Raw genomic sequence first — 23,377 nt, forward strand, 5'->3', positions numbered from 1 at the left:
GCTATTTTTTATCCCTAACAAGACTGGAAGTGACTGTCACCTATATTCTAGCTTTCCTTCCATAGTATCCAATATAGCATACCAACAGATTGCTTTAGGGAAAGATTTTGTGCCTGTTTGTTTCTCACCTTTCTAATAATGATGTAAAATAATAATCTGGTTTTCAGCAGCCCAACTGCTACTCAGCCAGATTTTATTTTTCCAAGTAAGGAGACCTCAGTGGAGTTTCTTAGTATGTAAAGTCTGTGTTTGGATATTGTCTGAGCTGCTTAATATCCTTGTGTGGATTCTCACCCATTAAGGACAAAGTTTACTAAAATTCACGATCCTGCTTTAGAGATTTTAGTTAGCATTCGCGACTGCTTTGTTATTATGATGTAAATGCAGTGTGTCTGTAATTGATTATAGGAAAAGAGAGATAGATTAATTACCCTTACACGTGAAATCCTCACTCAGTTTTATAACTGTTAAAAGTATTTCTAGGAAGTTGAAAGGTGAAGATATTCAGGAAAATGTATAACTGTATGCATTTAGACATTATTATGTGGGCTAGAGATATAAATTAGGCTTCTTTCCTCTAAGTGCTTGTAAAAATTATGGAGTCACTAAACTTGAATAGGCAGAGTGCATTTCATGAAAAGTGAAGGAAACAATAAGCCAATAAATAGATACTGAAATGGACTGAGAAAGATTGTTTTATGTATCACAGCAGGAATAGACACAAAGGAAGAAGTTTTTACTGAGCCAGCAAAAGCTCACTGGTGATTAGAGCACTTTTTCTGATGATGTCGGTGAATACACATTGCAGTTGGTTGAGGAAATAATGTTGGTAAGAATTAAAGGAAGGAAAGGCAAAGAGAAGGCAAAAGAATGAGAAGGATACACTAAAGGAAAGTTTTCAATTTTTGATATAATTTGCTTGTTTGTTTTTATTGAGATATTTTGACACTAAGGAGAAGGTACTAGAAGAGCTGGAAAGGTTGAAAGAAATAGAAAAGAGTACAATTGATTGCACAAGACTCTAATGCTATAAGACAGCGTGGAATTCAGGGGAGAGATGAAATTATTTTTGAACTGCAGGGATTGTAGGGATAAAGTCATCCGCTGACACAAGGGGCAAGCCTGATAAAGACATATGTTAAAGTCAGAAACTGGTGGCAGTTCAGAGTTCTCTCATTTTTGTTTTTGTTTATTAAATTATTCATTTTTTTATTGAGGTGATGTTGGTTCACATTATTGCTTGTATTTTGGGAGTATAGGATCCTCCTCTCTCAAGTATTATTGTCATACAATTAGATATTTTGCAGACTACAAAGAGAAAGGAAGGTTTGGTAGTAACTTAAAAAGACTACCAAAAACTTAGATGGTGAGGGGAGGAAAATAAAGACAAGTAGAAAGATTGGCAGGTATGGGGGCTCAGTCAAATGGAAATGATGAATTTGTAGTATAGCTCTCTCCTGTGTCTTGCATATCATTCACCAGCTCTGCAAGCCAGGGACAGAAGCTAAGACTTTAGGTCATTGACTTGATTGAAGTTGGAGAATTGAAGGACAAACTCCCAAAAGTTACAAAGGAAAGTTTGATGAAACTGTTAGTAACCAAATAGTTCTAGTGGTTAAATTTCTTCTTGTAGAAATGTCAGGAATGTATAAACAGTAGAGACTAGAAAACTATAAAAAATTAAAAGAGCAACAACTGATTACTGTGATATTATGATTTATAGGAAATATATTTGGTCATTCAGATCACCAAATGTTGGTATTTCTCCATCCACTGTTCCTCCTTCACAGCTAACACATGCCTTGGGGTTTCCTTAGTGCTGAGAGTGGTTAAGGTTTCTCTTCTTATGCAAATATAGTAGCTTTTGGACGCACCTAAGGTTGGGGCTTACTGCCAGGTGAACTAACCAAGTGATTAAAGGATTGAAACCTCCAGTCCCACACCCAGGCCCCAAAGGAGGGCAAAGGTACTGCAGAGAGGGTCTGGAGATTGAGTTCAAATTATTAGCCTATTGCCAATGATTTAATCAATCTTGCCTATGTAGTAAAATCTCAATACAAATACAAAAGGTGGGACTTCAGACAGCTTCTGGGTTGGTAAACCCACGGACATTTGGGAGAGTGGTGTATCTGGAGAGGGCTTCAAAGCTCTTACTTTTCCCCATACTTTGCCCTAATAATTGCTTCCATCTGGCTGTTTCTGAGTTATATCCAAATATTAGTGAATAGTGAGTAAATAAGTTCCTGAGTTTTATGAGCTGCTCTAGAAAATTAATTAAACCTGAAGAGCCATTTCTGGAAACCTCCTGTAAAAGGGTGGTCCCCAGGAAAATGGGAGGCTCCAGGTTCCTTGCCCCACCCAAGGGAGTGTGTAGCTGAGCAGGGAGGAGAAGAAGCTGGAGAGGAGACTGGAGAAAGAAGGAAGCAAGATGGAGAGTCAGGAGACCTGGATGAGGCCCATGGAATAGAGAAAAATGTGAGGAAGCTGCATTAGCTTTTTGGTCCTGGACTTGTTTTTTTTTTTTTAAATATTAAATTTTATTTTTATATTCCCCCATACAATTGCAAACGCCCAATTCTGACCCCAATCCTTTCCCCCCCGCCCCCCAAAAAGTGTCTCTGGTTCATAGTTTTTTGTTGATTTTGATTTTCACTTTCTTATATTCATTTTCCTGGTCCCTTATTTAAGTTTTCTAGATTCCTGCTATGAGTGAGACCATCCGGTATTTTTCTTTTTCTTTTTGGCTTATTTCGCTGAGCATGATCCCTTCCAGTGCCATCCATGTTGCTGCAAATTGCATGTGTTTATCTTTTTTGAATGCTGAGTAATATTCCATGGTATATATGTACCACATCTTCTTGATCCAGGTCCTGGACTTGTTGAAACAGATGAGGGTGAGAGACCCGAGGGGGGTTAACAATGGCAGCGTTGATCTTGATTTTGATTTTGCTCTTTTCCTTTCAAATTTGTCTGGCTGTTTCTAACCTTTTTCTATGGGTAACCACCATAATAGCTTTAGACTTGTGGCAGGCTTTCGGATCTTAGAGGCTCTGCTTTGAGCCAACGCTGTTTGCCTGGACATTTACCCAAGAGGGGATGGGTAACTTCAGATGCTTGATTTGAAGACTTTATTCTTTCCCTTTGCTGTATTGCACACTAATTCTATTAAAGTTCCTTCCTATTAAAGTTCTTACACACTAGAGTTTGTCTTGATGTGGCGGGTGGCAGAGCCTATTTAGAGCAGGCAGGTTTGGGTTCAGGGGTGCCCCTCTCCCTGCCCTGTAACACCCTGATTTGTAGTAAGTTGGTCGGAAGCACAGTTAACAGCCTGAAATTGCAACAAGCATCTGAAGTGGAGTGCATTTTGGGTGATTTAACTTTTTTTTTTAAAGATTTATTCATTTATTTATTTATACAAGAATCAGGGTACAGGCCAGATGTGTGGGAGGGTGAGAGGATTCATCAGAGACAGAGCGGAGAACAGAACAGGCAGACCAACGAAGTACACTGCTGAGGGGAGCAGCGGGCGCGGCAGGAGAGGTCTGCGCACCATGTGGGATCGAACCAGCACTGCAGCGGCTGCAGACAGCTTCACAGAGCAGCGCTCAACTGCCTGCGCCTCCAGGGGAGGCCCTGGGTAATTGAACTTTTAACCTAGGGAATATGATGCTATCTCTGGGGAAAATCATTGTGGGGAAGAATCAGGGAGTAGACATAATGTTTAACTTACTTAGATGTTTTACTTATTGTCCTCTTAGGGATGTCCTTCCTTTTCCTTAGAATGCCAGAAGACAAAATGCAACACATAGGAATGCTTATCTGATGGGGCAGGAAGAGAGACCTTTCCTGTTTCAGTGCACCCATATTTCTTCACCATAGACTATTGGGCCCTCTCCCACCTTTGTTTCTTATCTCCCTTCCCCCTCAAGTAGCCTCAATTCTGCAGTTGTATTTCTAGTGATTTGTATTGGTTTGGTGTGTTCCTTTGTTTTGTTTTTCTATATTCCCCATGAGTGCAATCATTTGGTATTTGGCTTTTTCCTACTGAATTGTTTTATTTAGCATGATTCCCTCCAGTTCCAACCATGTTGTCACAAGTGGCAAAAGTTCATTTTCTTATTGTTGAGTAATATTCCATTGTATAAATATACCACATCTTCTTTATCTACTCATCTTTCTTTGGCCACTTAGACTGTTTCCATAACTTGGCTATAATTAACAGTGTTGTAATGAACATAAGAGAGCATCTGTTCCTTCAAATTAGCATTTTTGCATTCTTTGGATAAAGGAGCACAATTGTTGAATCACATGGTATATCTCCATACTGTTTTATGTAGGGTTGGACCAGCCTACATTCCAACCTATAGTCTATGAGCGTTCCTTTTTCTCCAAATCCTCACCAGCGTGTTGTTTCTGGACTTTTTGATGTGGGCCATTCTCATAGGAGTGAGGTGCTATCTTGTTGTGGTTTTGATTTGCATTTCCCTGATGATATGTGATGTCAATTATTTTTATATGCCTGTTGCTATTTTTTTGGTCTGTTGGAGTGTATGAGTTCTTTGTAAAACTTGGATATAAACCCCATTTTGGATGTATGATGTACAAATATTTTTTCCCATTCAGTACGATGTCTTTTCAGCAGTTTTCAGAAGAACTTTAGTTTGATGTAGCAAATCTTTGAAAGGCACTATTGAACCGTGAAAGAAGAAATTTAGAAGTTTTCAACCCTCTAAGAATTAAATGAGAACTTGAAACATTTTATTACAGTTACAGAGCAGTTAGATTGTTTATGTTTAAGAGTAGTTGAAGGTAAAAATAATGAACCACAAAAAAGACCATTTCTTCATATTGAATTATAAAAAAGTATTCATTTCTCTTTTCTAAATTTTAAGTTTCCATATCTTAAACCATAGTGGATAAGTAAGAAATGATTTATAACAAAGATAGGAATGACATTTGTTGATCTGAAAAATAAAATAGTTATTTTACCAGCAAAATTGTTTTATTATGGAATAGCAGAGGAATTGCACTTTGAGAAATGCAGCCTATGGCTGAACCATAAACAAGAAGAGAGAGAAAAAGAGGGAAGCCAGCTTTTGTAGATGAAGAGAGGGAGCTGGGAGGCTCTGTTCTATATGAAGGTGAATTGCTGGAGAGCAGGAGTTCCAGGTGGTGGTAGCTTCTCATTTGATGGGCTCAGCATTTTATGTTGCTGGAGTTGTTTCTGGGAAGGATAAATCTTCCTTTGGATAGTGGACTAGACTTCTATCTTTTGGGAAGCAAAAGGCTATACCCCTTCCTATTGTGGTTTGTGATGTAGATACACAAAAGATGGTGAATGATGATGAATGAGAGCTTCCTTGACAGGCCTTCCTGACTTTAATTTTAGTTGAAGTATCATTTTATAATTTTTAAAGTCCAGAGGAACATTTATTATAAAGAATGTTGTGTGGCTGGTGTTGTTAGTATTATCTTTGTCTGAGAGAGGCTTTGGATTCATGTGTATAGTCTTCATTACTTTATACCTTTTTCTTGTATTGGTTTTCCAGTCTTTCCACTGATTTTGTGAGGGACACAATAGTCTTTCAGTAAATTTTTGGCTGCTTACATTAGTGAGAGTTCTTGCTACTACAGTGATGATATATTTGATATAACCAGATGAAAACTGATGTAGATAGAAAAGGCAGATGATCTCAAGAACACTGATTGCTTTTCTCTGGCTCATCAGCATTGTCCAGAATGTTGTATCTTTCTTTCTTTTCCAATTTAGTTAGTATGGAATTCAAAATTTAAATTTATATTATTCCAATTGTAACTTTACGAGTGGCATACTATTTCTCTTGAATCATGAACAGTATGCATTAAATGGATTCTTAAATGAATATTGGTCACATTTTATTTCTCTCATTAGATATATAATATAGATATGAGAGGGTTTGTGATCTTTAGTTATAACCATAAAAATATTCACCCATTCCTTAGTGACTCAGAGGTAAACACCTTAATTTACCAAACCTATTGCAAAAAGCACACTGAGAACTTTATGAATTAGGGTCCGGTGCCTATAAATAGATCCCATGGACCTCTGAAGCCCTCTGTAGGACATGATATAATCCAAAAATGACCCATCTAAAGGGATCAATGAATAAGATAATGAGGATGAAAGAAAAAGGCAAATTTTTATGATGACCGCAAGTGCTGGATTCCCCACAAAGGATGAAAAACAAATTATCTCTTGAATAATAATTCAAAGAAGATGACTCAGAAAAATGAAGAAATTAATATAAACTGCTCAATATTGCATTTTTCTTTGTAGCAAATGGCAATTGCAATGTTTAATCTTGAGTCTTCTATTATTTAAATATGAATACAAATTATCTTAAGAAAACTCCTTTGCAAGGCAAAAGTTTTTTTTTGAAATTTAAATGAATTGCTTCCCATCTGTCATAATGCTTACAACAGATTTATACAAACTTCACATGGCACTGCTTTTAACCAAAGGGAACATCTTTCCTGTTTTTATGTCATATGGAAGAGACTTTGTGTAGTTCATTTATTTTGTTTTACTATGGTAGATACTGTTATATCAAATATGCTAGTCTGTCTTTAAAACCGAAACATTGCATTTATTATATTTTAAAATACCTATAAACTAAGGAGAATTGTTAGAAAACTGATTGCTAACATTATTATATTTACATCTTGAAATAAACTCCATGTATTGAAATCATTTGCTGTATTTATATAAGATAGGAAAAAATGAGCCAGGTAAGAACTCTAATAATAGAGTATAAATCAGCAATAAAGAAACAAGAAACATGGTGTTATTTATTTTTATTTAAGAAACATTTTATAGAATCCTCAGTGTATTCCAGAAACTAAACATTTTTATTTTCTTATCATAATTTATTCATTATTATATTTAAGGTTCTTATTTAAATAGCATAGAAGATAACATATGGACACTAATGAGCTGTTTCTGTTGATTAAGTGAAACACTGATATTTTGTTATGGAAGGCCTAAAACACTACTACAGTCCTGTATTAGTTTTCTACTATCACTTTAACAAATTAAGTGACTTAAAAGAAAGCAAATTAATTTTTTTTTTTTAGTTCTGTAGGGCCAAAATCAAGTTGTCAACAGCTGCACTTTGCCTAGAAGCTCTAAGGAAAAATCTATTTCCTCTTCCAGCATTTAGAGGCACTCATCTTTACCCTGTGACCTTCTCCCTTGAGCCTTAAAGCCAGTAACCTTGTATCTCTGTGGTCATTCTTCCATCCTTATATCACTTTCTTCAACTCTCCTGCATCCCTTTTCTACTTTTAAGGATCCTGGTTGTTACATTAGTTACATTCAGACAATCCAGACTAATCTCTACCATAGGCAACCTTAATTACTCTGTAACATCCCAGAAATTAAGATGTAGATAAATTTTGGAGGGAAGGAATTATTCTGCCTATCAAAAGTCGTATCACCAGGTTGCTGGATTGTACTTCAAGGGGAGCATCATTCAATGTGAAGTGGATTTTTAAACTGACACAGTTTTGGAATTGGGTGAAATATAGAAATGTCCACAATAGTTGGAGTTGGGTTTCTACCAACCAGGCACAGATGTTTTCAGCTTATTTACGTCTAGTACCTCCTCAAGAGGCCACCCGACATCCCTGGACAGTAAATATGTACTTCAGACAATTAATATGGAGAACTAAATCTCTTTCCTTTCAGAAATCTGCTGGATTGCCTATTTGCCAGACTTAATCAATAAGCCAGAGGTCAAGGGAACAATTTCTTTAATCCAGAAAGGTTAACTTCTTGGGGAAAATAAAAAGGTGAAGAAAAGTGGAGAATTGATCTGGGTTAATAAAGAAGAAAGAATAAAGCCCACCACATTGCTCATCATCTATGTCACTCTCAAGTCACATTGAATTTGCCTTTTGATATTTCTATCCACTGCCCCCCATTACCACTAACATCATTCAAGTTCTAACTACTGTCAACTTTCCCTGCACTATTAAAATAGCCTTCTAATCAGTTCATTTGCTCTCAATCTAACTTCCCAGTCTACTCTCAACTTTTAAAATGCAAAGAGGTTTCATTCATGTTGCTTCAAACCTATTAATACAATTCCTTTATTCTTAACATCAAGAAAAACTCTTCAGTCCATTGACCTCCTACATAACCCTCAGCACTATCTAGAACCTTGTTTACATCTTTTGCTTTTCTTCAATTGAGTCACAATGACCTTGCTTTGATTGTTGATGATCTTCATGCTCTTGATTTTCTTCAGACATTTGGATGCATTTTCTCCAGGAAGGATCTTTTCTCTCCCTTTGCAGCAGCTTAACTCCACTCATTCTTAGGATGATTATTATCCTTTTCTGAATTCCCAGGATATGTAGGCATGTAGTATTACTTATTGTCTCCTTACACATCACTTCAATCCTGTTTTTCTGTCTTATCTGTCCCAGAAGAGTTACCAGGAACTACATTGCTTGGAATCACTTTTGCTATGTTGTTCCTGGTTAAAGTTTGCAAGGACAAATGCTTTCAAAAAATTTGGAAGGTAAAAGAGAAAGAACCGGGGCCTCTCCGGTGGTGCAGCGGTCTGCAGCCTCTGCAGCACGGGTTCGATTCCTGCCCGGCGGGGGAGCAACCCACATGGCATGGCGGATCTGTCCCACCTCGCCGCTGCTCCCCTCGGCAGTGTATTTCCATTGGTCCACCTGTTCTGCTCCCTGCTCTGTCTCTGGTGGATTCTCTCATCCTCCCATGCCTCTGGCCTGTGCCCCAGTGCTTGTGTAAATAAATAAACCTTAAAAAAAAAGGAGAGAGAAATAAACCTTTATTCTCCAAAATTACTGCAGGTAGATCAAATAGCCAAAGACAGATTTGAGTTTTTGAGGCATTTCCGGAAATCACCCATAGCTTTTGAAAATATTAAAAGGGAAAATGAAGACATAGAAGGAGTAATTATGTATGTTTATAATCTACGTGGCATAGTGGAATAAACATCACAGAAAATAGATTCTAGTTCATGTTCTGTCACATATCAGGTGATCCTAGTCATATTTTTTAAGATACTTTCAATTCTGTTGTTTAAAAATGAGGAGGTTTCACAATGAGAAGAAAGGATATGGAGCATGAGAAATTTCTATAAAGTTCATGGTGACCATTTTGTGACAATTCCACTTGCTGTGGTATGAATCTTTGTTCTCTCTTTAGAGAACCAATACTGACGTCCCATAATGATTCCAAGAGACTCATTGGTAAGAATTTACTTAGTGAATTTTGCAGTCTTAAATTGACACTTACTACTTTTAGACTTAACCTAACTACATGATCATTTTAACTCTCAAACTGTATTTCTCCAAACTCAGTGCAATGCTCATTTATGTTTTTAAAATATCACTTTTAAAAAAGTGACCTCACACTCACTTTTTTTACTTAACTGGCATTTTGTGTCTTTTTAGTAAGAAGTGAATCACAAGAAAAGGTTGAATTATTAATGTTACTTTGAGGAGACAGATGAACTTACAAGGAAATTATCCACTAGTATTTTATGTATATTTTACCTCTTCTACTTCCCTAACTGTCCAAGGAATGCGTGACTTTTGGGACCTGTTATACATTTGCTTTTTAGCATACCTTGCAATTTTGCATAAAAGCTGTACATGCTAAATCAGGAAATAGGAACTGGAGTAGAAATTTTAGTGTAAGGCTTTATGATAATGTGGCTAGGCGTTAGATTGTATTTAATGTTTGCTGTAGCTTTCAGAGTCTACAGTTTCCTCCAATGCCATTAGTTTTGTCTCCTCTGTTATTTTTTTTTTTGGGGGGGGGTGGGGAGAGGCATGTTTCCCTGCACACTTCCTTTTAAAAAGATTTTTGTAGCTTTTCAACTATAATCCACAATTATCATTCTGGTGTTTTGTTGATAGGATGGTAAACCTTGCAGAGGAGGAGGAGTGGTCTGTAATTTTATGATTTATTCCCAGTCTTTTAGTGGGCTTGTGTACCTTGACCTTAAAATTATGTATGTAGAGTTGCTTTATAATATACATGCCTGGTAAATGGATTTAGATATTCTAGGCATAAATTCATGTCCCCTAAATTATAACAATTGAACTAGTTAAATCCCAGGAAATTTTAAGGAAGGATTTCACTGTGATGATATTTAAAAACCTCTCTCACAAGTCCTTTGCAAGGTTAAGACTTTGTTGCTACTTGAATCTAGCAATGATTTTCATCAGAGGTCCTCCTTTATTATTGCTGTACACTGTTTGATCACCAGACTTGTCAAAGCTGAGTTCTATCATCACTAGCTACTTTTTTCTTAATAGGATACCCCCCTGATTCATTATTTCAACACTTCTCTGAAACTCCTATAAGTTAAAATACCCAGTAACTTTCTAATTGCTAAGTCCAATTCTCAGTGATGAGACCAAGATGGTATTATTGAAGTTTCCCTGTTTCGCTCCTGGGAAGATAATCTGAAATCTATCCTGGAGGACACTGTGACTTGAGGCAAAACTGGAAGATCTTTTTGACTCTAGAGACCAGTACAGACCATAACAGAGAGAGCACTAAAGAGATTCAGCTCCATGGAACCAAAGGTGGGTATAGAGAGATGTCTGGAGGCTTTGGTTCAGGGAAGAAACCTACCTGGGATGCAGAACTCTGAGCTTCACTCCTACTTAGCCAACAGCCCTGAGGAGGGGAGAACTGCGTGATGTGACACATCCCCTGAGTGAGGGAAGACACATGCAAGGGAACTAGGGTGTGCCTGCTGGAACAGGCCCCCAGTGAAAACAACAAGGCCTGAGTACTGGATTATGCTTCTCCTCCCACACCCCTATAGACTAGAACTAATTTGTGAAGTGCACAGACTGCAGAGAGTTGGTGTTTGGATCTTCAGAGATGAGGGCTGTTAGGTGGTGTGACAAACATAAGTTACTCCCCACATCAAATATAAGTAACTGTATTCATTCCCCTTCCAACTGCCTTACTTAATAGCTGCAGAGCTGACTGACAGTGTTTGGGAACATCTAAAATCACATATAGACAGGAAATACTAAAAATAACAAACCACACTGATACCCACTGGAAAAGGAGAAATTCTGCCAAGGACACTTAAAAAAAATACAGCAAGCTATAAATCAGCAGAATGGGCTGATGAAATAATGCAACAGTGGCACCTGGAGTCCTTAGTGTAGAATTGAGGCTATCAGAGAGCAAGAGCCTGGAGAGTGAAGTATGGAGGGGGCCCAGAGGATTATGGGTGTCTTGATATTAGACGTGGTATGGCAAACCACATCTGAAGAGGTGTGATCATGTACTTCTGAATCACATAATGTTACATTCAAAAAGAAAGTTATGTGGGTACAATCTGAATATTTAAAAATAACTGACACTTCCTATTTTTCAAATTTGTTAAAAATATATGACAATAAACTAACAAATACATACTCTCAACTCTCTATTTTAAATGTTTGTCTTCCCTGGCTCTCTACAGCATTTATTACTAATGATGGAGTCTTCCATTGTTTTCCTGAGTCCCATCAACTCCTGCTTCTCTTCTCCCTCCCTGATCATTTTTTCCTGCTTCCTAACTGGCCTTAACTTCTACAACACTGGTTCCCATGTATTAAATCTTCATCGCTGTTTAAACCAGCTCCTCTCCTTTATCATTTCAGAAACTATCTATATGCCTGTGAGTTTTAAATCTTCATCTCAGTCCCAATCTCTCCTGTGATCCAGATATACAAATCTACCTTTTAGTTTCACAGGTTCTTCTCACAGAACATGAACAGACTGATTTTGGTCTTACTCCACTTGGCCCATTTCAAAATCTATTCTTTCCATTTTTCTTATTTAAATTAAGGATGGGGCCTCCCCGGTGGCTCAGAGGTTGAGCGCTGGGTTGCGAAGCTGCCCGCTGCCTCTGCAGCACCGGTTCGATCCCTGGCTGCTCCCGGCCACCAGAGGAGGGTCCCACATGGGCGCAGATCTCTCCTGCCGCCCTCTGCTCCCCTCAGCAGTGTACTTCGGTCCTTCTGCCTGCTCTGCTCCCCGCTCTGGCTCTGGTGAATTCTCTCGCCCTCCCGCGCTTCTGACTGTACCCAGTGCATGTATAAATAAAAAAAAAAAAAAAATTTAAGGATGACCTTCCAAATATAAAGACTCGGGAATATCCTGAGCCTTTTCCCTTTCTTTTACTCATACCCCAGTAGGTTACCAAAACTCATTATTTCCATCACAAAAATGTTTCACAAGTTAGAGCCCCCTCCTACAGTACTGCCTCTCCTTACCTGTAAAATAGATTGATGTGTTGATGATTGATTAGTATTTTGGAGATTAGTATTTTGGAGAACAATTAGTGTTTATTCAAAAAGCCAGACAATAAAAGAGAAAGAGTGTGTCCATAGCAAGAGCCACAAGCACATGCCACAAATCCAAGTCTAGACTCATAACTTTTGGAGAACCAGCTTCTTAGTTCCATACCCAGAGGAAACAGTGGGAGATTTAAGGCATTTTGGCTGCTGTCGTTTTCTGATTTATGCATACTTTTTCTAGTCTACTCATATAAATATGGTTTTAAATATTAATTCACAAGAAAGTATCTCTTTAGTCATCTTCTTGCCAACAGTTTCTCCCTATCCTGTAGCATTCTACAACTGATCCTAAAAGCAACTGCTAATCCTGTTATCCAGTATGAATTCCATTTCCCCATCTCAACTGCCTTCAGATGAAGTTCAGACTCCTTAAACAGGATTTGCAACACTCTCAGTGTCTGCAACTGAGGAATAAAGAAAAGAGCCCCATAAACTCAGCTGCAACCCACCACAGTTATCGTTCTCCATTGGTGGGGTGTTAGGGAATGGGGGAGTGAAAGTGTTTCATAATCTCATTGAGTCATATTGTGCCCTCTGTGCCACAATGCCTCTATAATCTTATGATTTAATCTCAGTTTCCTAGTGGGACCATGACCCTGGACTGTGACCTCCACAAGTGTACCTTAACACCCCCTTATCTCACTCACATACACACATACACATACAAACATATGTGCACATGTATCCTTTTAAATGGAGTGGAAGACTAGAAGTATCTGGGAAATTGACTTTCAGCTGCCTAGATTAGTCTTTTCACTGATGAGTAGGACTTTATTAAGGTGAATGCTCAGGGTGTATTTAAACACAGTAACTTTTTTCTTTGCTCTGGTCAGGTACCAGGTGATTTTTGGCACTTCATGATAAGACTTTCATGGGTTCATGGAGGTAAAGCACAGGAATGTTTGAGAGTCCACCTAAGACTGTGGCCCCCTAAGAGTTTCTTACATTCACTCTAGTTCACATTCAGCCTCCTACAATTCATCACACTTACCGTTTCACTGTTGTTATCAGTGGCTTCTACTCCAGATAAAATGATCTCATGTGAGTGTCTTTTATTCTCTGCTTTAAATTTTGTGTGGCAGTTTTCCTTGTGAACTCAATTTTCTGATGGCTCCAAGAAAAGTGATTTATTTTCCATTTGTTCAGCTTTTTACTTTTTGTGGGTACATGAGTGATGATTTCCAAGCTCTTTAGGTGTCAGGCCTGGAACTAGAAGTCTTCCACATATTTCCTTTTAAAAATCAGCAGAATGGTAAAGCACATTGTTTCTCAAAGGAAAATAAATACTGGTCCTTGACTCCACTGAAGATGGATATATTATTATAATGTTTTGTAAAATATAGAAACATAAATTTAGATCTAAATTCCCCAAGTCTATAGTTCTTACCCAATTTCTGAAATATAATTCATTTGTAAATTAAATTTAGAATTCTATAAAAATGCTGAAACTTTCATGAACAATATCAACTTAAGATTGTGTGGTTATATCAACACATTTTTGATGGACATAATATAAGGAAGTTTCAGCTTAGTTTTGATAATATGCATAATTTCTGTATTTTCACCAAAATAATATTTACATAGAAAGCTGAATGTTATCTAGAATGTTACTGATGACATCAAGGATTTTCTTTTTTCATTTTCTATTTTTGGTCATCAAGCAAAAGCTCTGCTAAGATGCAACATTTTAATATCAATTTTTATAAGGTTTTTTTTGATAGTTTTACAAATGCATTATATTCACAAGAGATGTGTTCATTGCAACATTACTAAAACTCATTGTTTATATAAAAATTTCTTTGATATTTTGATATCTAGCTAAATTTCTTTGAGTTCAGAATGTAAAAAATACTGTTTTTGAAAATTAATCACAAAAATTAATTAATGACCTGATTAATGACCTGATTCATTTTCAGATATGTAAAAGTAAGTGTTAAACATATTTTTCTTTGAGTTCAACGTGCATGCCTTTATCCAAATAAGCCCTATGAGACTTAAGACCATATTTCCAGCCCATTTCTATGGCAATTTTTTTAAAAAAATATTTTATATATTTTTATATTATTTTTCATTTTTGCACAATGTATGCATTTTCATCTTGGTTGTAGTCCCCATACAATTCCCACCCTCCTTGTTTTGATTTGATTGTGGAACATATCTGAACAGTGGGCATAATGTTAAATATCCCTTACCCTAGAGACATTTCAAAAAGCAACAAAAATGAAGTCATTGGAATGCCATGGCCGTAACTGATAAAAAGCATTATCCAAATGATTTAGCTGATGTTTGTAGTTTTGTTTTATTATAACATCTCTGAGAGAGACTCCTGATAGTACATAAAGCAATCTGAGATTGAGAAAAATGCATATTTACCAAGTTTTGAAATGAGACTTAACTGGACTTGAATACTAATTCTGATGACTCATAGCTCTATGATCTTGACAATTATTCAGTGTCTCCAAGTCTCAGTGCCTTAATCAGGAAAAATCACATGGCAAAGTTATGTAATCAAATGAAACAATGACTGTAAAGCCCCAATTCCCTAGCTATTTCCTCTTTCAGTGTGTGTATTATTAGCTTGACCTGAAGACTTTATACCTGGTTCCCTGGAAAAGTTTCTTACATGTAGTAAGACCAAATAATTAATATCAGGCAATATAATGCATATAATATATGCACACATACATTCACACATGTGTAAGGTAGTAGGGATGACCATTTCCATATATGGAAATGGCTAGCATTGTGGATGTAAAAAAAAAATATATATATATAACAGTATAGAGGCATCCTAGAATTATAACCCATGCTCACAGAATTAATCCTCATTAAAATAGAATTTTGGGGGGCCTCCCTGGTGATGCAGCGGGTTGAGCACAGCACTTTGAAGTTGTCCGCAGCTTCTGCAGCTCAGGTTCGATCCCCAGCTGGCCATGGAGATTCCCACATGGTGTGGCAGACCTCTCCTGTTGCAACCCCTGCTCCCCTCAGCAGTGCTTTCAGTCCATCTGTCTGTTCTCCTCCCTGTTCTGTCTCTGGTGAATCCTCTCACCCACCCACACCTCTGGCCCGTACCCCAGCTATTGCATAAATAAAAAATAAATCTTTAAAAAAAATAGAATTTTGGGAAGTTGATGTCTTAACCTAGTATTTCAAGTATGACTTTTTAAGCAGGTGGTGTTGACAGGGGCATTCAAATTTAGCAATTACAAAGGAGTTCTTAAACTACAGATTTTATAAAATCTGTATACTCTATATGCATATACTATAACATGCATGTACCCAAAAGGATTATATAATATATATATCATATACTATATACTATACTACACTATACTATACTATATAAGGATCATATACTATAATATGTACATACCCACCAATATTAAGGAAATAGAATAAGTACTCATGTTAATTTCCAGTTCTTCATTCAGAATTCAAACTAAAACCACTATGGTAGATAGCCTAATAGATTCTATGCTGATCCAACCTGGATACTCTGTGATTATATTTCTTTGTCTAATGCAGCTTGGCTTGAACTTTTGATTTATTTAGTGTCTCAGTTATTATTGCTATTAGCCTTCAGTGCTTATCTTATGGATAGCTGCATGATACTGTAACTTTCTGTCTCTCAAACTGAGTGCACTCTTTCTACATTCTTTCTACTACAATAATGTCTTCTAAGATACCCTTGGGCAGAGTGTGACCATTTTGGCCATATTTGGTAGTGATTATGATCCACACTCACCTATTTAGAGCACTAAGAAGTAGCTGTAGAATATAAACTAAACACCTTCCCCAAAAAAGTATTTAACCTAAAAATTTATCTCATTAATGTAATGTAGGCTTTTTTTATGTGTGTCATATTGAAACTTAGTGAATGTGACTATATAAATTAGATGATAAATGTAAAACTCAGATAGGTCGGCAGAAGGTGAAGGGCTTTCTTTTCCTTTGATCCCATGTCTGAAATCCCTTTTCTCCAGCATGTTCCTAGGAGAATAGACAATTTGTTAAGTGCTAAAAAGAGGTTTATTGATAATGCCAACAGCATTATAGGTAGAACTCAAGTGAGGATTACTGAATTACTACTTATTCTTAGTAGGTATCCAAATCCTTTTATCCTGTGTTGTGCTAAACTCTAGATATGGAATATAAGCAAAAAGATTAAGAAAAACAAATCAGAATCACTTAAACATGTAGTCCCATACAGAATGAAAGAGGAGATAATGGGAATTAGTGAATGTTAGAGGAAGCCATGCAGATCTTATAAAAATGGAAAAAAATAATTTGCCATATATTTATATAGCCTGTTAAAATAACCCTTGCTTCTTTTTTTACTTCTCTTTTTCTTTTGTAATGTCCTAAATAGGAAGAGGAATGAGTTATCTGACAAATTTAGATTTTGCAAACTTGTACATTGATGAGAGTGCTATTGAAATGCTAAGAATGATTTTCAACACGCCAAAGTGTCATTTCCTTTCCTCTTGGACCAGATGCTGAAATACTATGTGATAAATATAATAGGTTTCACTTGTAAAGAGAGGGAAGTGGATATATCAGTGCTTCTTCTTTAGGACAAAAGGTAAAAGGAGTTTATTTTAATGTTTTTCCAAAATTACTTCTGTTGATTAAATGTGTCTAGTCTCTGTGTATGTTTGTAAGTGTATGTGATATGTGAGGTACATAGTATAGGTATATAAAATCATTAATTTCAGGTAGAATTTTTCATCCTATTCGTAATTTGACTTGGTTGTCTCAATGATAAAAATAAAGATTTCAGCTAAGTTTTTCATTAGAGAAACATTTATGTGCTTGTATAGATATGAAATATACTAAAAACATTAAAGATTGAGCTAGAAATTTTAGGATATAATTGTGCACATTATTAAAAATATTGACTGGATTCAAAATATGATTAAACATGTTAATTTGTCTCATTTGCTAAATGCTTTTGGTTTTACCCTAATACCTTTCACTACCTTTACTTGAACAAATACTGGTTGGGCATCTCACTGAACTAGATGTAGGAAAGGGATACAAAAAGAAAAAATAAAGTCTTTGTTTTCAGGAAGTACTTGATCTAAGGCAGATAGTAAAATATGTGTAATATAACGTGTGCACCTTAAGTAGAGTGTGAAAGTAGCTATAGATAACTACTAATGGGGATAAAGGAGAGGCCTCAACTACTGCAAAGTGAAAGAATTATTTAAAAATCTCCTTACAAATGTTAAAATTTTGTTCATCTTGAGAATGTGTAAGGTTCACACACCGTAAAAACAGGGCTTAGTATTCTCATTAGCCATGTGAAATTAGTGATACAAAAGTCACAGTACTAAGAATATAAATTCTTCATGCCGTAGTTGAGAGTTGTTATTTTGTAAGTAACAAATCTAAGCTTTCTATGTTCAAATCTAAGCTTTCTCACTCCCTAGTTGGGTAACATTAACTGGTTACTTAAATGACTTAAGTCTTGGTTTCCTAACCACATAAAATGAAGAAAATATTGCACTATACTTCATGGAACTGTTATGAGGAATAAGAAAAGTTCATATAAAATGTCTTTGAATTTAAAATAATGTTATTCATTTGTTGATAGCTGTCTGTATCTCAGGAGAATAAGAATAATTATTTTTAATCCTCCTAATAATTCTTTAAATTGATGTTGTAATCATATGTATATTATAATCATATTATATAATATGGAAACTATAATCATATTAACATTTTTGCCAAATGTCTCTTGGGAGCAAATGACACAGCCAATATTTAGATCTAACCTTCAGATTAAGCAGAATTGGGGTAATGTAGGGGAAGGGAAGGAGGGAGTGGGGAGACTGGTGAAGGGGGCACAATGGTTTATGGTAAAGAATGGTGGGGTGGGATGGTAACATACATCTGAAAAGGTATGAACCTGTCCCCCTAAATCATAAAGTGTTGTAAATCTATAAAGCAAAAAAAAAAAAAAAAAGAATAAAATAGATGCCTCCTACATATATGAACTTTAGATTAAAATATTGATGCTCTGTTCCCTTCAGGGGTGATATGGAATAGATGTCTGATTTCATAATTGCTCTATGAACATATTCTTTGTGTAGAGAACTATTAGTTTCACAAATAAGTTATTTTTATTTTCATTTCATATATATATTAACTGCTTATACAAAAATCAAAGTTTTTGCCTTTCAATAATATGGAAGATTACATAGTAATTATTTACCTCAAATCTTAAAGATGAAATTATCCATAAGAGTTTGGCAAATTTGAATAGGAAACAGCCTTAGAAGAAAGAATGTGCACTAGATATATACTACATTTCAAAGTTTATTCATATTTATATAAAGAAAGAGACCCTTGGGATGTATAAGCAATAAATATGAATAAATAATAACCCAAGAAAAAAAATGATAATTACATGGAAATGCCTCTGTCACACTAATAAAAAAATGCTAATAGAAGCCAGCTGAGATATCATTTAATTCTTATCAAAATCTAAATGATTCTTAAAAAAATTATTAATGAACAATGGTGAATCTGGTTTAAAACTACCATACTTATCTATGGCTGGAAACTTGGTAAATTTGTAGTCTTTTTAAAGAGAAGTCAGAAAATAGATATAAATTTTATAATAGTTTTCCCAACACCATGTAGTTCAACATATGATAAGTTAAATTGTGAAAATATTTGCAACATCATTATCTCTATTAGTAAAACATTGCTCTCTAAAGAAGAGGAAAATATTTAAAAACAGAATTAGATTATAGGAAAATGGCTACATAATTAAGAATATATTTGAAGGTTTTTTTCCGCTCATATTAAGTTGATGGGATGATAGAAATTTGTCCCAATGATTCTTTAATATCATTGAAATAAAATCAGGAACAAATAAAGGTCATGTTTTCATGGATTGTAATTTAACTAAATCTGCATGGAAATTCTTTCATTATGGCTTTCCTGCTGTAGCTTCTGTAAACTTTAGACCCATTTTATAAAAGCTGATATTGCAGAGATGTGTTTCACTTCTCATGCAAACATGCTCTTACTAGGCTATACAGACGCCAAAGATTTTGCAATCCTTTGTCAGTGCATTGACATTTGGCAAGAATTGTAACTTTATGTGAAGTTATTTTTACTCTAAGCTTTGGAAATGAACTCAAAGGTACATTTGAATTGTGTGAATTCATCACTAACTGCTAACAAAGCTTGAAGTGTATGTTCTCGACAAAAAATGGATTACACTGATAATAATTAGAGTGAAGAATTGAGGTAATCTATGAAGTCTAATGAAAGCTTTTGAAACAAAATTAGAACAACCATGTTTTCTTTTTGTTTGTTTCCATTTCATATTTACAAACAATTCAGAGAGAAAGCTTATTTCCAAACATGTAACTGCAGAATTTTTAAATTTCCACATTAGTGAAATATGAACTTTTATTGAAGCATAACTGGAGATGGTGAATAAAGTCTATTGTCTTTGAGGTATTTATGATTTCTTGTACTCTATTTGTGAATCTGATGAGTATCTACTAAATGCCAGGAACTCTCTGGTCATTGAACCAGAAATAAAAACTCCTGTATCATGGATGTAATGAATTGGGAAGCAGTTTAGATTCTCCTCTTATATATTTCACAGACTAGGAAGATTTACAGATTAAAAAGTTTTACCTTTTTATAAAAAATATTCCTAGATAGAAGTCAATAATATGAGATGTTTTCTTTTTATTTAGATGAAAACAGAGTAATAATATCTTAAATATTAGGACCAGAGCCATAGACAGACACATGAAGAAAGGGCCAGTAAATAGGAAGAAAAGAAAAAAATGTCTAATTACATAGTAGATGTAGATAAATAATACTATGTGAGTCTATCCTTTACAAACTGAGTTCAAAGTTAAAAAGCTTTGCCATGTATTCCCAAGTGCTTTGAACTACAGCTTTTAAATGAATTTAGTTAAACTTTCTTGTCATCTCAGTTTTTAAAAATCATTTATTTGTTCACTTGTTTTGCTTGGCAAGTAAAACTGTCATCTAAATCAAGTAATAGAGTAAATTAAAAAAGGGGAAATGCCAGGAGAGTCTGGATATAAATTACCCAATTTAGTTTCTTATAACAGTCAATTTTCCCAGATAATTGTTTCTTTTACTTTGTCTCTGCCTGAGAAAAGAGAATATAAGTCCCATGTTTTCCCTCACTGCCTCCTTCCTCCAAGGTGACCCAATCCTCCAAGGAACACAGACCTTGATCAGATCAACAGGATTTATATGTAGCAGAACCAGTCTACAAAATGATACACATACAAAGATTGTCATTGAAAATGGCAAAATAATTTCCTGGGTAATATTTTAAAACATATTGACAGAAGTCAAGTCATAGCCTTGTCAATACCTCTCCCCAGAGTAAACATTTGCATATGAATGTTTGTCCTTCATTTCCTGGACAAGATGTAGTTTTGGTATCCTGGCTGCCAGAGCACTCAGTTAAAACTTTGGCTGTGCTAAATTCATCATTCAGCTTTAGAGAAAATAAGAAATGATCAGACAATGTTGGCTTTATGCTAAATTTGTCAATCAAACAAATGGAACTGTTTCCAATGAAAAGCCATATAACATCTTAGGATGGAAAATATTCTTAAAATGTGTTCTTCAGATTAGCAGCAGCAACAGTTTTTGAGACTGTATTAGAATTGCAAATTCTTGACCCTCCTCTCCAAATGTCAAAAACTCTGGGAGTGAGACTCATCAGTCTTATTTTTAATCAAACCTTCCAAATGATTCTGATGCATCTTAAAGAAACATAGGCATAGATTGTGACATAAGCACAATGTAAATTGTGCTTAGAAAGTGGAAGGACATATCTGTGATGTCACCAATATATGAGAGAAACTGAGGAAAAATATGAGAAAGAAAAGAAATAAGGAGAAAGCCAAATACTGGATGGTATCATGTTAATGTGGAATACAGAGGAGCAAAGAGTCATATAAAGCAACCCAGTAACAAACCTTGAAATCTGCATGTAGAATTGAGGCTACCAGAGGAGAGCAAAGTGGAGGTGGGAACACAATAACTATGGTGGAGGACTCTGGGTGTTTCTGTGGGAGGGGTGTTATGGCATCATGCACCTAAAGAGTGTGAGCCATACCTCTAAGTCATATGCAATGTTGTAAACCAATGTCACCTCAATTAAAAAAAAAATAGAAAAATAAAAAAGCAAATTTTTCCTGTGGCTCGTAATTGAGTAGTGACTTTATCTTTCTGAAGTAATAAAATAGATGGCTTGGCAAAAGAATATCTAGCTCATACAGCTCTGATAAAAGATCACAGGAAATATTTACTTTAAAATTTGCATAACTATTTGGTCTATCTAGAACCTCTAATAAAAGATTACAGGAAATATTTGCTCCAAATTTTGCAAAACTATTTTTTCTAAGGGAAACTGTTTTTTTTTTTTCTTTTTAGCTAATCAGTTGTTTTCTGTCACAGAAAAATATTTCATTAGGTAAGTAAAAAAAGTTACCTTTCTGAAAAACTCACACCTATAAATTCAAGTACTCATTTACATATAGAAAGATTTATGAGTAGGGTCCATGTAAGTCTGCCTTTTAATATTAAAATTAAAACTTTACTTATTAAAACTTTACTTAGATATGTAAATTTAATCATATTTTGTGGCATTGCTAAAATAGTATTTTAATTAGGAATTTCAATTTGAGACATAATGCCAAAAGGGCCTAGACAGTTAATGTGTAATCCATGTATTTTTCTGTGTATTTTGTAGAAATATGGAACAGTGGGAAGGTTTTCCCAACCATCAGGAGGACATTGATAGCTGTTCAGATTCTGTGAAATTTGATGCTCACACAATGACAGCTTTGCTTCCTCTGAGTAAGTAGAAAAAGAGTAGGATGCCCTAGGATTGTCTTTAAAGTTATTGACACAATGTGAAGTGATAGTCTTGAGACTTATCTTATATGTGTATGTATGTTAAAACAACACTTTCTGGATGAATAGTCTTTTCTCCTGGGACTGAATAAAAATTAACTGAAGTAACAAAGTATTGTCATAGATTAAAGTAGTTCAGAACATTGATTAAGTTCTTTGATTTCTCAGTGGACTAATTTCTTTGCTGGACTAAGTCCTGGAGATGACTATGCCCTAGCACCATGAATTAATACTTGAAAAACATGGGTATTAAGTGCTTGTTTTTGTTTCCTAGGACTACTGTAGCAAATTTCCACAAATTGGGTGGCTTAAAACAGAACATTATCAATATCTCATTTCTGAAGGTCAGAAGTCAAAATCAAAGTAATAACAAAGCCATACTAATGTTGAAGTTCTAGGGAAGAATTTTCCCTTGCCTCTTTCCTTGCTTCTTCCTAGCTTCTAGTGGAATACTGGAATCCTAGTAATACTCAGTGTTCCTTGACATGTAACTTCATCAATCTAATATCTTCCTCTGTTTTCACATGAACTTCCTGTTTTTACATGTCCTCTTATGATAGGGACACTCATCACTGGATTAGAGTCTTCCCTAATCTAGTATGACTTCTTCTTAACTTGATTATACCTACAAAAACTCTATTTCCAGATAAGGTTACAATCAGTGGTACCTGGAATGAAGACTTCAATAATGTCTTTTTTGGAGACGCAATTCAAACCCCTGCAGAACTGAAATGGATGCTGGTATAGTTTATAGCAAGAGCTCCTAAGAAACAGTATTTGGCTGTATCAGAGCAGATTTGTTTAAGACAGCAGGACAGAGGTCTTATAATTTTATTAAGCCTAAAACACATTTCAACAAGGGGAAGGGATGTGGTTGGTGAGAGGCCATAGAGACACATATACAAAGTAACAGGATTGTATGTGAGTTCTGACATAGACAAACCTAGAATACAGATTGCAGCTTCAAGGTCTGATGAATCTCTTGTGCTGTGCAAACAAAAGAGGGGAGAGTATGAGGAAGAAGGAGAAAAGATAATAGTAACAG

The 23,377-nt window shown here is 35.5% G+C and overlaps 1 protein-coding gene across 4 annotated transcripts in view; it reads left to right on the forward strand.

The window, feature by feature from the left end:
• Positions 1–23,377, forward strand: part of MSR1 (macrophage scavenger receptor 1) — a 143,953-nt gene that overhangs the window by 53,211 nt on the left and 67,365 nt on the right. For 2 of the 4 annotated variants that reach the window (XM_054700817.1, XM_037525974.2), the window contains exons 2-3: positions 21,850–21,889; positions 22,169–22,275. In XM_054700817.1, coding sequence (XP_054556792.1) covers positions 21,850–21,889; positions 22,169–22,275 — 147 coding nt within the window. Of the gene's footprint in view, positions 1–16,846; positions 16,979–21,849; positions 21,890–22,168; positions 22,276–23,377 lie in introns of those variants that run through there. The other 2 variants (XM_054700818.1, XM_037525973.2) reach the window with 2 other exon arrangements.

This window comes from Talpa occidentalis, unplaced genomic scaffold (assembly GCF_014898055.3).
Source record: "Talpa occidentalis isolate TD23 unplaced genomic scaffold, MPIMG_talOcc4v2.1 talOcc4.4, whole genome shotgun sequence".
NCBI lineage: Eukaryota > Metazoa > Chordata > Mammalia > Eulipotyphla > Talpidae > Talpa > Talpa occidentalis.